This window comes from Portunus trituberculatus, chromosome 38 (assembly GCF_017591435.1).
Source record: "Portunus trituberculatus isolate SZX2019 chromosome 38, ASM1759143v1, whole genome shotgun sequence".
NCBI classification, from domain to species: Eukaryota; Metazoa; Arthropoda; class Malacostraca; order Decapoda; family Portunidae; genus Portunus; species Portunus trituberculatus.
Window position 1 is genome coordinate 16983691 of NC_059292.1, and position 16735 is coordinate 17000425.

At 38.3% G+C, this 16735-nt stretch overlaps 1 protein-coding gene across 1 annotated transcript in view; it reads right to left on the reverse strand.

The window, feature by feature from the left end:
• The window catches only part of LOC123514879, a 573117-nt gene that overhangs the window by 118388 nt on the left and 437994 nt on the right, over nucleotides 1–16735 (reverse strand). The window contains exon 57 of the mRNA XM_045273138.1: nucleotides 1088–1213. Within this exon, the coding sequence (XP_045129073.1) occupies nucleotides 1088–1213 (126 nt within the window). The remainder of the gene's footprint in view (nucleotides 1–1087; nucleotides 1214–16735) is intronic.

A 16735-nucleotide genomic window follows, 5' to 3' on the forward strand; every position in this document is an offset into this window, starting at 1 on the left:
GTATCTTACATACTATACTAGTTAAACTGATCGGTCTATAATTATTCGCATCATCCTTCCTACCTTTTTTAAATATTGGAGTAACATTAGCTAACTTCCAGTCCTGATATATCTCAGCAAACCTAAGTGATCTTTCAAAGATTACCTTAAGTGCTTCAGAAATACTTTCTTTAGTCATATGGTGGTAGACTTCTGGAATGCATTGCCAGAGAGGGTTGTAAATAGCACTAGTTTGACAATGTTTAAAAACAGATTAGATAAGCACTTAAATTTATTAGATTTATAATTATGTATAGCACTGCATGATAGTTTTTATAAGAAATTTACTATAGTTAAACAAGACATGATCCCCATGTATGGGGAACATAAATTGTAGAGGATTTCGCTGCAGGACTTAGCCCTGTTAATGGGCCAAATATTTATAATTAGTATATAATGTATTGTGTACTTGTAAGTGTATCTTTAAGTACTGATGACGAGTCGCTGTGACTGATACAGGATAACCTAGATGGGCCCTGGTGGCCCTTTGTTATCCTATTATTCATGTTATGTTATGTTATGTTGTTATGTTATATATATATATATATATATATATATATATATATATATATATATATATATATATATATATATATATATATATATATATATATATATATATATATATATATATATATATATATATATATATATATATATATATATATATATATATATATATATATATATATATATATATATATATATATATATATATCCGCACACAATAAGATCATAATAATACCATTAAAAGCTTGAATCATTGAACAAGAAAGAGGATAACAAAAAAATCTGAGGAGATGTATTCTGTAAAAATGAAAAAAATTGCTAATTGGCAACTGTGACATGACGTGATGACACTCGTTTGTGCCACTGAAACCTTTTTCCCATGCTTCATAGTGAGGAGGTTAACGGTAAAGAAAAAGTAAAATAATACATAAGCAAATAAATATGAGCTGGAAATGTAAAAAAATTATGAAGTTCTACACCAATTTCAGTCTATCAATTAAAGTACAAAATTCTCTTACATAATTCCACAGTTCCTCACCTGCAGTGCATCATACCATTCACTTGCTGGACCTCTCAGAGTCTTCTTGGTATGCAACCCAACTGAGAAAAGAAACTTGCTACAGAGCTGACCACTGACCATAGCAATTTCTTCAGCCTCAGCAACCTGCAAGATCATAGTTCAGTTCAATAAAAGATAATTATTAATTTATAAATCATGTAATTAAAAAAAAAAAAAAAAAAAAAAAAAGTGTAATACTTATGTATATAGAACCTACTAAAGTCAAATGTCTTTATCATTACCATTTAGAAAAAACACATTATCAAAATATTTTAATTACCACCAACTAAGAAGTTAAATCAATTAAATTTAACAATAATTAATTACTAAATATAATGGCAATTATCATAAGATGACCAATATACAACAATAATTAGTTACATCAACCAAAAAAGTCCACACACACAAACATAGTACTATAACTTAGCAGTTTGACCAATACATAAAATCATCTCCAACTTCAAAATAAGTATTAAACTACCTAGTGTCAGTTGATAAAGTTCCAAGCTGCGATTCTAACCACTATAAAACCAACAAACTCTAACCAAGGTGAAAATGATGAGTACTAGTGAATGAAAGTAATATGATAACATGATGACATCATTGCCTAATACAGTAAATCCTTGTTATACGGTACATATGCGTTCCTGAAAACCTTATAAATCAAAATCACCGTGTACCGAACCCATTATAACCTGTAATAATAGGGGATGTGTTCCAGCATGTCAAAAGTCATCCCTACAGACATGAAAATACATGAAAATAGTAATATAAAAAAAACGTAATGTACTGCACAAAAGAAATAAACACAATGTTTTTATTTACCTTTCACTCGCCACGTATTCTATCAGATTATGTCCCTCCCGAGACTAAGGGACAGTAGGGATTTTAGCCCTTACTGATAATATCCACAAAAAAAAAACATGCTGTAAGGATTTCACTTGTGTTCAGTGAGAAACGCGGGAGAGACTGACTGTTGTTGTGGCCGCGTGGCGTGGTGGCGATACGGTACGGTGTAAACCAAGGAAGATACAGAGAGGAAGTTGTGGTGTGGGTTAAAGTTTGGAGGACAGTGACGGTGCTGCCATCTGTTAGAAGCAAGTACTTTCATGGAAAACATTTTCAGGAGTAACTTAAGATTTTTCTCTTACTTCCTTCCCACCCCCTAATTTTTCCCTGCATTCTCTTGTGGTTATGAACTTATAAAGCAAATAAAACATAATATATATATATATATATATATATATATATATATATATATATATATATATATATATATATATATATATATATGCCTTTTCTGCCCGCCTCCATCTGGGCCACACCATACTCCTCACTTGCACCTCTTACGTCTGTCTTGTGACCCCTTCTGCCCTTGATGTAGGACTACCCCTAATACCATGGAACATTTCCTGCTTCAATGCCCACGCTTCCACTCTCAATATACAGTCAACCCTCGGCTATCGCGACTTCGGCTATCGCGTTTTATTGCTATCGCGCACCCATGAAAACCCGCTAAAATTTCATTATCGCGACCTCAGATGCCTGCTATAGCGCGCCCAGCCATGACATCATCGAATATCTGAGCGCTCATTGGCAAAAAGCGCCTTACCGCCAAGATCAATTCGGCTATCGTGTTTTCGGCTATGGCGTGGCTATTTCGGCCCCAATTGAGTGCGATAGCCGAGGGTTAAGTGTACTGCAGGTTGAGTGTTGTGATGGCCAGGGCGGAGAGCTGGGATGCATAGTGCAGTGTGTTGAGAGTGGAAGCATGGGCACTGAAGCAGGAAATGTTCCATGGCCTCAGGGGTAGTCCTACACCAAGGGCAGAAGGGGTCATGAGACAGACGTAAGTGGTGCAAGTGAGCACTGAGCGTGGTGTGGCCAAGGCGGAGGCGGGCGAAGGCTGATGTGCCTTGCGCTCCTTCCCGTGACTGACTGATTGTTTGAACCTTGTAACGGCGCTCATCCTCCCCCGCTGATGGACCCTCCCATCCCTCACCCCCTTACTACCTGCGATCCATGCGCCATCTGTTAGAAGCTAAGCTCCCTAATCAATTCCTCCAACCCGCTCATTGAACCCGTATATCCTTATATAGAATCCTTGATCTGGACTGTGAGTTATACGGTATCAGAATGGTACAGTGGCGGCTGCGAGAAGGGAGATGACAGCTTTGTATACGACCAAATGTACGGCTGTTTAATTACCAGATATTTTCACCACAAATAAACCTTTGGTGTTAATGTAAGTTTATAAATGAAAAAACTACAGATATAATTATCATATCATGGAATGTCCTCTCAATGCTAAATTTAGGCTGCAAGGTCAACATAACTTGTATAGCCTCATTGACCATCTCCTAGACTCAACCACTCTCAGGGATATACTAAAAAAATATCCTCAGTTTTGCTCTCCAGACTGTAGGATATTTATGCGATCAAGTGTGCAATATCTGTATTTATTTATTTAAGTACTTGTATTTTTGTTATGTATACAATCTATTTATATATTTTTGATAGTTTAACCTAAGTCATTGCCCAGGGAGTGGGTGGCAAGATCCATCCTCCTCCTTTGTTGTATTTCATTATCAATACAATAAATGTATCAATCAATCAATCATTCTGATGACCGTGGCAGCACAAGCCACAACTGGTGGAGGGGGAACGGGGACGCCAGGGAGACTTTGTTTACAACCACGTGTGTGGATGTTCAATTATAAGGTATTTTTCGACTATTAAATTGAAGTTTTATGTTTGAGTATTGAAAAGTATGAGTATTTAGACGTTCGAGTATTGAGTCTCCATTGTAGTTTATTTATGTGTCTTTCTGGAGTCAAGGTGTCTTGTATAATCATTCCCAGGTCTTTCTCTTCAAACCTTTTCATTATATCTCTTCTCCCATTTTATATTCCCAAGTACGTCTTCTATTACATTTACCCATTTCCATTACATGGCATTTCCTGGTAGTAAATTCTAATTTCCACTTTTGGCTCCAGATCCAAATCTTGTATATCTTTCTGCAATTCCATACAGTCACCAATGTTCATTATTACTCTCAAAACCTTTACATCATCTGCAAACAAATTCATATAGCTACTCAAACTCTCTTGTATATCGTAGACATATAATTAAAACATAATTGGCGCCAGCACTGAACCTTGTGGTACTTCACTGGTAACTGCGTTCCAGCTAGATGGGGTATCTCTTATCATAGTCCTCATTTCCCTATCTGTTAAGTAGTCTGTCATCCACTTTAAGACAATTCCTTGTATTCCTCCCATGTCTTCTATTTTCTATATAAGTCTTCTATGTGGTACTTTGTCGAAAGCCTTCTTAATATCTAGATACACCGTGTCAACCCATCTATCTCTCCCTTGTACTCTGTCTATTACTCTTGTATAAAAGCTTAGTAAATTTGTTATGCATAATTTTCCTTCCATAGAACAAAATTACGAGTTAATTATTATTTTCTTCCCCTTCAAATATTATAACCAATTTTCTTTAATAACAATTTCACAAATCTTTCCCACAACACTAGTTAGTGACACTAGTCTATAATTTAGGGGCTCGGTCTTTTTACTCCCTTGTATATTGGGCACTATCACGGAAGAGGTATCCCGTCACCTACCTCTCACTTGCGCAGGTTTTGGGTTGTTAGCAGTTGTCATATCTCAGGCAGATGTACACTCTTACCAATACAGTGAAAGAACTCTCACCCCTAACCTCCCCTTTCTCTCTATCCCCCCCCCCCTCTCTCTCTCTCTCGAGCATAGGCTCTAAGTAGGAGACAGACTTTTTTCTTAGGGGATGGGTTGTATTAATCACCTTAATGTTATGAGACAGGGCTAAATGTATGTGTGTGTGTGTGTGTGTGTGTGTGTATTTACCTAGATGTATTAAACAGGGTTCGAGTAGATATCATAGTCTCCTGTCTCCATATCTCCATTAATCTAATTTTTCCTTAAAGTTATGCACATTATGTGTTGTAACAACTTCATTATCCAATGCATGCCATTTTTCCACTGTTCTGTGTGGAAAACTGTATTTTCTAATATCCCTCACACACTGCTTCATCCTGATCCTCTTATCATGTTCTCTTGTCCTTCCATCTTTTTCTGTCAACAGCACCAGGTCTTCTTTGTCTATCTTTTCAATATCATTTACTATCTTATAACTTGTTATTAGGTCCCCACATTCTCTTCTATCGTGTATTTACCTAGTTGTAGTTTACGGGAGGGGGACAAGCTCATATTGACCCGTCTTTATACCTTGTTTAGTCCAGCTTAGCTTTGAAACTGTGAACACTGACTGCATTTACGATGTCTATATCTAATCCATTCCAAGTGTCCACAGCTCTATGAGGGAAACTATACTTCTTAATGTCTCTTATACACTGCACCTTCTTCAATTTCTTCCCATGTCCCCCTGTAGTTCTTGTTTCCAGGTTTAAAAAGTCACCATCCATTTTATCCCGGTTATTCACCATTTTATAAATACTTATCAAGTCTCCCCTTTCTCTTCTACTTTCAAGTGTTGGAAATTCCAGTTTTCTCAACCGCTGTTTGTGTGTGTGTGTGTATTTACCTAGTTGTAGTTTTACAGGGCCTGGGCTTTATGCTCGTGTGGTCCCGTCTCCATATCTATACTTATCCAATTTTTCTTTAAAACTATGTACACTCTTTGCTGATACCACTTCCTCACTCAAACTGTTCCAAGTCTCAACACATCTTTTGGAAACTAAATTTTTAACATCTCTCAGACATCGTCCCTTCCTTAGTTTCTTACTATGCGATCTTGTGCTTCTAAAGTCATATTCTTCTCTCAGGATCAGTTTCTCATTATCCACTTCATCCATTTCGTTAATCAATTTATAAACTTGTATCACATCCCCTCTCTCTCTCTTCTCTGCTCCAAGGTTGGTAGATCCATTGCCTTTAGTCTCTCCTCATATGCCATCCCTTTAAATTCTGGAACCATTCTTGTAGCCATTTTTGTAGTCTCTAATTTTCTTATGTGTTTCTTTTTATGGGGAGTCCACACAACTCCTGCATATTCCAATCTAGGTCTTATTTTAGTACTTATCAATTTCTTCATCATTTCCTTGTCCATATAGTGAAATGTGTGTGTGTGTGTGTGTGTGTGTGTGTGTGTGTGTGTGTGTGTGTGTGTGTTTCACTGTTTGATCTGCTGCAGTATCTGACGAGACAGCCAGACGTTACCCTATGGAACAAGCTCAGAGCTCATTATTTCCGATCTTCGGATAGGCCTGAGACCAGGCACACACCACACACCAGGACAACAAGGTCACAACTCCTCGATTTACATCCCGTACCTACTCACTGCTAGGTGAACAGGGGCTACACGTTAAAGGAGACACACCCAAATATCTCCACCCGGCCGGGGAATCAAACCCCGGTCCTCTGGCTTGTGAAGCCAGCGCTCTAACCGCTGAGCTACCGGGTGTATTTACCTAATTGTATTTACCTAATTGTAACATATGGGAAAAGAGCTATGCTCGTACTGTCCCGTCTCCATATCTACTAATGTCCAGCTTTTTCTTAAAATCATGAATATTCCTTGCGTTGACCACTTCCACGTCTAAACTATTCCATGCTTCCACCCTTCTATGAGGGAAGCTATATTTTTTCACATCTCTCCTATAAGTGGCCATTTTTAGTTTTTTCCCATGCCCTCTCGACATTCTTTCATTCCACATACACAGATCTTCCCTATCCATTTTTCCATGCCAATCATCACTCTGTATATTGCTATCAGGTCTCCCTTTCTCTTCTGTTTTCCAGGGTCGGAAGTTGCATTCTGTTCAGTCTGTCTTCATAAGTCAAATCTCTTAAGTCAGGCACCATTTTGTTGCAGCCCTCTGTACTTTCTCTAGTTTCCTTATGTGTTTCTTTAAGTTCGAGCCCACTGTATTGTTGCATATTCAAGCCTCGGTCTTATCATTGCAGTAATTATTTTCTTCATCATTTCTTCATCTAAATATCAACGCCACTCTTATGTTCCTCAATAAGTTCAATACTTCTCCAATTATTTTGTTTATATGTCTCTCTGGCGATAGGTCATTGGTAATTGTCACCCCAAGGTCTTTTTCTTCATGACTGGTTTTATGTCTTCATTTCCTATCTTGTACATACTCCTGATTCTTCTTTCACTCTTGCCAAACTCTAATTTCTTGCATTTTGTCGTGTTGAACTCCATTTGCCATGTACAGCTCCATTTCCATATTCTGTCCAAGTCTTCCTGGAGTAGTTCGCAATCTTTGTCACATCTCACTTTTCTTAACAATTTTGCATCGTCTGCAGATAGGCTCACATAACTGGACACCCCATCCACCATGTCATTTATGTAGACCGCGAACATTACTGGTGCCAACACTGATCCCTGTGGAACTCCACTCTCCACCAAGCCCCATTCTGATGGTCTGTCCTTAATTATTGTTCTCATTTCTCTTCCTACCAAGAAGTCTTCCATCCATTTTATAAAGTAAACTGCCATGCACTCCTCCTACCATTTCAAGTTTCCAGATCAGTCTCCGTGTGGTACCTTATCAAAGGCCTTTTTTAAATCCAGATATATTCCATCAGCCCAACCATCTCTTTCCTGTATTACATCTATCACCCTCGAATAGTAACATATCAGGTTTGTCGTGCATGAACGCCCTTTTCTAAAACCAAATTGACACTCACAAAGTATATCATTTTTCTCCAAGAAGTCTGTCCATCTATTCTTCACCACCCTCTCACACATCTTAGCTACCACACTTGTAAGTGACACTGGTCTATAGTTCAATGGGTCTCTCTTGTTACCTGATTTATAAATTGGGACAATGTTAGCTCTTTTCCAGTCTTGGGGCACTACACCTTCCCTTAATGAGGCATCAATTACTTCACAAACTTTTTCTGCCAGTTGCTCCTGCATTCTCTTAAAATCCATCCTGATACCCCATCAGGTCCCACAGCTTTTCTCACTTCTAAACTCCCCATCATATTCTTGATCTCCTCCACAGTTACTTGAAACTCCTTCATAATCCCTTTCTGTTCCATTACCAGTGGTTTGTCAAAAGCAGTCTCCTTTGTGAATACCTTCCAAAGCATCCATTCATAGCCTCTGCCATTTCCTGGGATCCTCACTGCATACTCCATTTACTTCTAAACTTTCAATACTTTCTCTATTTTTGATGTTGTTGTTCACATGTCTGTAAAAAGCCTTGGTTGGTCTTTACATTTATCAATTATATCCTTTTCTTGTTTCTTTCTTTCTTCTCTTCTAATCAACACATATTCATTTCTTGCTCTTTTGTAACTTTCCCACTGCTTAATCCGTCTTTTCCTTCTCCACCTCTTCCATGCATCCTCTTTTCTTGTTCTAGCCTTTTCACATCTATCGTTAAACCAGTCCTGCTTTCCAACTTCTCTATGTTGTCTTATTGGTACAAATTTTTCTCACCTTCTTTGTATATTTTTATAAATTCCTTCCACTTTTCATTTGCTCCCTTAGCACTCTTGAATTTCATCCAATTTGTTTCTTGAAAGAATTTCTTTAGGTTTCCAAAATCTGTCTTGGCATAATTCCATCTTCCCACTTTATATTCTTCATTTCTTCTAGATTTCTCTTCATCTATCACCTTGAACTCCAAAACTGCATGATCACTCTTTGCTAAAGGGTGGAGTACTCCACCCTCATCTCCTCAATGACCATTGGCTCTGTACTAAAGACCAAGTCCATTCTTGACGATGCTCCCTCTCCTCCAAACCTAGTATCTTCTTTGACCCACTGAGTTAACACATTTTCCATTGCCAGTGTCAATAATGTATTTCCCCATGTTGTCTCTGATCCTTCCATTGACCAGTCCTCCCAACACACCTCTTTACAATTAAAATCTCCCATCATTGTAGTTCGTTCACAGCCACCCAACATTTCTTCCAGACATGTTCCTGTATCACTTATCATTTCTTCATATTCCTGTACTGACCATGCATTTGTCTTAGGTGGTACGTACACCACTATGTAGTGCCTCTTTTTTCCTTCATTAGTTTCTGCTCTGTAGCTATTTTTATTATTTAGTGTGTGTTTGTATGTGAATGATGATGATGATGATGATGATGATTGTGTGTGTGTATTTACCTAATTGTATTTACCTAATTGTAACATACGGGAAAAGAGCTATGCTCGTGTTGTCCCGTCTCCATATCTATTAATGTCCAGCTTTTTCTTAAAATCATGAATATTCCTTGCGTTGACCACTTCCACGTCTAAACTATTCCATGCTTCCACCCTTCTATGAGGGAAGCTATATTTTTCACATCTCTCCTATAAGTGGCCATTTTAGTTTTTTCCCATGCCCTCTCGACATTCTTTCATTCCACATACACAGATCTTCCCTATCCATTTTTCCATGCCAATCATCACTCTGTATATTGCTATCAGGTCTCCCTTTCTCTTCTGTTTTCCAGGGTCGGAAGTTGCATTCTTTTCAGTCTGTCTTCATAAGTCAAATCTCTTAAGTCAGGCACCATTTTGTTGCAGCCCTCTGTACTTTCTCTAGTTTCCTTATGTGTTTCTTTAAGTTCGAGCCCACTGTATTGTTGCATATTCAAGCCTCGGTCTTATCATTGCAGTAATTATTTTCTTCATCATTTCTTCATCTAAATATACGAACGCCACTCTTATGTTCCTCAATAAGTTCAATACTTCTCCAATTATTTTGTTTATATGTCTCTCTGGCGATAGGTCATTGGTAATTGTCACCCCAAGGTCTTTTTCTTCATGACTGGTTTTTATGTCTTCATTTCCTATCTTGTACATACTCCTGATTCTTCTTTCACTCTTGCCAAACTCTATTTTCTTGCATTTTGTCGTGTTGAACTCCATTTGCCATGTACAGCTCCATTTCCATATTCTGTCCAAGTCTTCCTGGAGTAGTTCGCAATCTTTGTCACATCTCACTTTTCTTAACAATTTTGCATCGTCTGCAAATAGGCTCACATAACTGGACACCCCATCCACCATGTCATTTATGTAGACCGCGAACATTACTGGTGCCAACACTGATCCCTGTGGAACTCCACTCTCCACCAAGCCCCATTCTGATGGTCTGTCCTTAATTATTGTTCTCATTTCTCTTCCTACCAAAAGTCTTCCATCCATTTTAGTAAACTGCCATGCACTCCTCCTACCATTTCAAGTTTCCAGATCAGTCTCCGTGTGGTACCTTATCAAAGGCCTTTTTAAATCCAGATATATTCCATCAGCCCAACCATCTCTTTCCTGTATTACATCTATCACCCTCGAATAGTAACATATCAGGTTTGTCGTGCATGAACGCCTTTTCTAAAACCAAATTGACACTCACAAAGTATGTCATTTTCTCCAAGAAGTCTGTCCATCTATTCTTCACCACCCTCTCACACATCTTAGCTACCACACTTGTAAGTGACACTGGTCTATAGTTCAATGGGTCTCTCTTGTTACCTGATTTATAGATTGGGACAATGTTAGCTCTTTTCCAGTCTTGGGGCACTACACCTTCCCTTAATGAGGCATCAATTACTTCACAAACTTTTTCTGCCAGTTGCTCCTGCATTCTCTTAAAATCCATCCTGATACCCCATCAGGTCCCACAGCTTTTCTCACTTCTAAACTCCCCATCATGTTCTTGATCTCCTCCACAGTTACTTGAAACTCCTTCATAATCCCTTTCTGTTCCATTACCAGTGGTTTGTCAAAAGCAGTCTCCTTTGTGAATACCTTCCGAAAGCATCCATTCATAGCCTCTGCCATTTCCTGGGATCTTCACTGCATACTCCATTTACTTCTAAACTTTCAATACTTTCTCTATTTTTGATGTTGTTGTTCACATGTCTGTAAAAAGCCTTGGTTGGTCTTTACATTTATCAATTATATCCTTTTCTTGTTTCTTTCTTTCTTCTCTTCTAATCAACACATATTCATTTCTTGCTCTTTTGTAACTTTCCCACTGCTTAATCCGTCTTTTCCTTCTCCACCTCTTCCATGCATCCTCTTTTCTTGTTCTAGCCTTTTCACATCTATCGTTAAACCAGTCCTGCTTTCCAACTTCTCTATGTTGTCTTATTGGTACAAATTTTTCTCACCTTCTTTGTATATTTTTATAAATTCCTTCCACTTTTCATTTGCTCCTTAGCACTCTTGAATTTCATCCAATTTGTCTCTTGAAAGAATTTCTTTAGGTTTCCAAAATCTGTCTTGGCATAATTCCATCTTCCCACTTTATATTCTTCATTTCTTCTAGATTTCTCTTCGTCTATCACCTTGAACTCCAAAACTGCATGATCACTCTTTGCTAAAGGGCACTCCACCCTCATCTCCTCAATGACCATTGGCTCTGTACTAAAGACCAAGTCCAGTCTTGACGATGCTCCCTCTCCTCCAAACCTAGTATCTTCTTTGACCCACTGAGTTAACACATTTTCCATTGCCAGTGTCAATAGTGTATTTCCCATGTTGTCTCTGATCCTTCCATTGACCAGTCCTCCCAACACACCTCTTTACAATTAAAATCTCCCATCATTATAGTTCGTTCACAGCCACCCAACATTTCTTCCAGACATGTTCCTGTATCACTTATCATTTCTTCATATTCCTGTACTGACCATGCATTTGTCTTAGGTGGTACGTACACCACTATGTAGTGCCTCTTTTTCCTTCATTAGTTTCTGCTCTGATCTTTAGCACTTCTGCCTTTCCCATACCTTCTTTCACTTGATCCACCTTTATATCTTTTTAACCAGCAACATCACTCCTCCTCCCATCTTACCTACTCTATTTCTTTTCCAAACATTATATTTCCTTCTCCAACCATCATCAGGTCTTCTCCTCTCTCAGTTTTGTTTCAGTAAGACCCACAATATCTGGGTTCTTGTCCCTCAAGTAATCGTTGAGTTCTAAAATCCCGATATCACTCCATTTATGTTGGAATACATTACATTCGCTCATACGTAAGTTTCTTTAGTCCTTTCTTGCTGTACTTTTCTGGGTTATGAACCACTTCCTCAGTCTCATATCCAAGATTCTCCAGAAAACTCTTTCTTCTCCTCTTCTGTCCTCTCTTCATTTTTTCAAAGCCTCCTTTCTCAACTCATTTAACATTTCTCTTTCCTTTTCACCGAGATCTCTTCTCAACCAAATCTTCCTTGTTGTTTCCTGCTGGGCTAGCCTCCATGACTTCTCCACCAATTCATCTACATCCTTTTGTGACTTAAGTTTGATTCTTATTGGCCTCATACCTTCTCTTGTGAACTTTCCAATTCTATGGAAGTCCTCTATTTCTTGTACTAGGTCTTTTCCTCCTCCTGCACCACATTAATGATATTATTTATCACCTTTTTATGTTTTCTCTCTCTCCATTTTACTCGGTGTCTTATCCTCCTCCACACCAAATATCACCACACATCTCTTTTGTCTACAGTTTCCCTCACCAATGTCTCATTTGATTTAATAACCTTCACCACTTTCTCAGCAATCTTCTCTTCTATGATCTGTTGATCTATAATTTCAGCAAGGCCCAAAGTTTTCTCCCAGACTCTTTGATTTCCTTTTCCAGACTTGCAACTTTGTAATTTACCTCCTTTCTTTCCACTTCCTGACTTTTTTCCATTCAGCCTGCTTCTCCATCACTTTTCCTAGAGATTCTCCACATTTTTCGCAATTCACTTTAATTAGCTTAACTTCCTCTTTCAGTGCTTCATTTTCCTTCTTCATATCGGCACAGTCTTTCTTTACATTGTCATAACTCGTTTCCAGGCCCCATACTTTTCAAACAGTTTTCAATTTTACCTTCTAACTCCAGAATTTTCTTCACATAAGCGCTCTTCTCCATTATTCCTTGAAATCCTGTGAAGTCTGATTCATCTTTCGAGTTCACGGCCGCCATGTTGCTCAGATGTAAACAAACCAGCTGATGGCTCAAACGCAGGCTACAGTTTATATTTACCTTCCTGGACATTATTTTGCTAATCAACAGTTAACATGACTATATGGAGACGGGACAAACATTACCAGCTCCTTTCCCACCTTGGTTACTCTTAGGCAATGGTAACTGTAGAATTAGAGATGATTGCTCTGGAGCTCAGCGACCACCTCCGCCATCGACGATGTCCCGTGTGTGTGTGTGTGTGTGTGTGTGTGTGTGTGTGTGTGTGTGTGTGTGTGTGTGTGTGTGTGTGTGTGTGTATTTAACAACAGTACAGTGATACCTTGAGATACGGTTGTCCTAACTTACGATCATTTTGAGATACGACATGAAATATTCGAAAATTTATGCCCCAACATACAACGAAAAATTTGATATACGATGAACGATAATAATAATTGTAAAAGCGAATGCTAGGTAGCAAAATCTCGGTCTGCCACCGCTCAGTTTGTTTGTTGACACCTCATTGTTCAAACACGTTGTGTTATTCGTTGTGTTTGTGCTCATTTTTCGTCTTATTTTGGATATATATACTTTATTTTGTTATTAACCATGGGTCCCAAAGCTAAAGACAAAGCTAGTGAAAAGAAAAACCTAAGAAAATGATCACGATGGAAGCAAAACATGAAATTATCACAAAGTATGAGCGTGGCATTCAGATCATCGACTTGGCAAAGGAGTATGGCCGCAATCCTTCTACAATATCCACAATCATCAAGCAGAAGAAAGAGATCAAGAAGCTGCAACCTTCCAAAGGCGTCACCATTATTTCCAAGCTACGTACTGATAAACATGATGAGATGGAACGGCTACTTTTAATATGGATTAAGGAGAAGCAAGTGGCTGGTGACTCTGTTTCTGAAGTGATCATCTGTGAGAAGGCTAGCACCATTTTCCAAGACCTTAAGTGTGAAGCAGCCGAGACGGAGGGAGAATCATCGCAGGGTGGCCAAGGGAGTGATGAGTTCAAAGCCAGTCGTGGATGACAATTTTAAGAAACGAAGTGGCATTCATTCTGTCATTTGTCATGGAGAGGCATCGAGTGCTGATGTTAAAGGGGCTGAAAATTTCATTAAGGAATTTGAAAAACTCATTTGTGAAGGATACCTGCTGTAACAAGTATTCAATTGTGACGAAACAGGATTGTTTTGGAAGAAAATGCCTAGGCGTACGTTTATCACGGCAGAAGAAAAAAGTCTACCTGGTCACAAGCCTATGAAAGATAGGCTAACGCTTGCTCTTTGTGCCAACGCTAGCGGCGATTTCAAATTGAAACCGTTACTAGTTTATCACTCAGAAAATCCAAAGGCATTCAAAGCTCATAAAGTGATTAAAGAAAGATTAAAAGTTCTGTGGCATGCAAATAGTAAAGCATGGGTGACACGTTAGTTTTTTAATGAATGGATGAACGTAGTTTTTGGTCTTTCAGTCAAGAAATACTTGACTGATAATGGTCTGCCACTTAAGTGTGTCCTCCTCTTGGATAATACCCCCAGTCACCCCCCTGGCCTTGCAGATGACCTTTTAGATGAATTTAAATTCATTAAAGTTGTCTATCTGCCAGCCAATACAACATCTATCCTCCAGCCCATGGATCAACAGGTGATATCCAACTTTAAGAAACTTTTCACGAAGCATCTTTTCAAGCGTTGCTTTGAAGTTACTGAAAATACGAACCTAACATTGAGGGAGTTTTGGAAGCAACATTAAAACAATGTGATCTGTGTTAAGCTTATAGATATTGCCTGGCAAGGTGTTACCAAAAGAACATTGAACTCAGCTTGGAGAAAATTATGGCCAGATGTTGTTTTAGAGCGAGACTGAGGGATTCGATCCTGTTGAGGAGATTGTATCTATTGGTCGCTCTATGGGCTTAGAGGTAGACGAGGCAGATGTTGCTGAACTCGTTGAGGAGCACGCTGAAGAACTCACGACGGAGGAGCTGAAGGAGTTACACAAGATTTCCCACGAGGAGGTAATGCAAGAACTCAGCAGTGAGGAGTGAAATTCGTGATATCCTAGGCAAGTGGCAGGAAGTGTCAGATTTTGTGGAAAAAAGACACCCTGATAAATTGTCTACAGGCAGAGCGAGTGTCTTATAATAATGATACGTGTCTCACATTCTTTCGTAACATTCTAAAAAGGAGGCAGAAACAAACCTCTCTTGATCGTTACTTTGTGAAGGCCTCAGTTAGTGAAAGTCAAGGTGAGGCGAAAAGGGCCAGACGTGAGAGTGCTGAAACTGATGAAAGTGAGGCCAAAAAGGCCAGACATGAGACTGATGATTAGGTGATGATTACATATATATATATATATATATATATATATATATATATATATATATATATATATATATATATATATATATATATATATAAATAAATAAATAAAAAAATAAAAAGCCAGCCCCCTCCCAAAAAAAAACATTAAAGAATAAGTTAAGCATTAGAAATAAGTTTATCAATGTTTTTGTGTTTACGTACATTATGTATGTATAAATCCTCCTCCTCCTCCTCCTCCTCCCCCTGCAGGCCGCAGCTCACCATCACTGTGGTAAGTAAAATTCCTTTCTTTTTTTATTGATTTTATTAACATTTATCATATTAATGTGTTTTTTTTATCATTATGTGTGTTATTACTCGTTTATTTATATAGAAATTGTGTATATTATATGTAATTTAAATATGTTTGGGGTGGTTTTATAGCTAGAATGCATTAATTCATATTACATGTATTTATATGGGAAATATTGATTTGACATACTTTTATTTGACATACAACGATGGTTATAGAATGAATTAAAATCGTATCTCAAGGTACCACAGTAATCACCCGCGTATCCGGATCGCCACTATCTGGAGCTGCCCCCAAGCATTTTCAAACCTACCGTGCGAGTGATCCCTTGATCCCGCTAGGCGGCAGCACTTAAGGCGGCGTCACACAATCAGTTTTTCCGTTGTCTTCAATGATTTTTGTTGGTTTTTTACTGTTCTGTCAATTCTTTCGGTCGTCTTGACCCAGATCAAACACACTGTTTTCTTCTAGAGTCAATTTTAAGTCAAATTACGATTTATGGTTTCTAACCAAAACTTCCATAATAAAATTTATTTTCTTGCTAATTGGAATGATACTATAATGTCAACTTAATATCATCTTCATAAGTAGATGTAAATGTATTTGTGTGTGTGTGTGTATTTACCCATTTGTATTTACCTACACTTAACCCTCGGCTATCGCGGTCAATTGGGGCAGAAATAACCGCGCCATAGCCGAAAACGCAATAACTGAATTGATCTTGGCGGGAAGGTCGTTTTGGCCAATGAGTGCTCAGATATCCCATGACATCATGGCTGGGCATGCGATAGCAGACATCTGAGGTCGTGATAATGAAATTTCAGCAGCTTTTCATGGGTGCGCGATAGCAATAAAACCCACTAAGTAATTTTTCATCCATTTTGCTAGTTTATCAATTACTCCTCCAATTTTCTTTAGTTTCCACATCAGTCTATTGTGTGGCACTTTATCAAAGGCCTTTCTCAAGTCCAGGTAAATAGCATCCACCCATCCCTCTCTATGTTGTAGTATGTCAGTCACTCTTGAATAAAAACACAATAAATTGGATATGCACGATATTCTTTTTCTGAAACCAAACTGCCTTT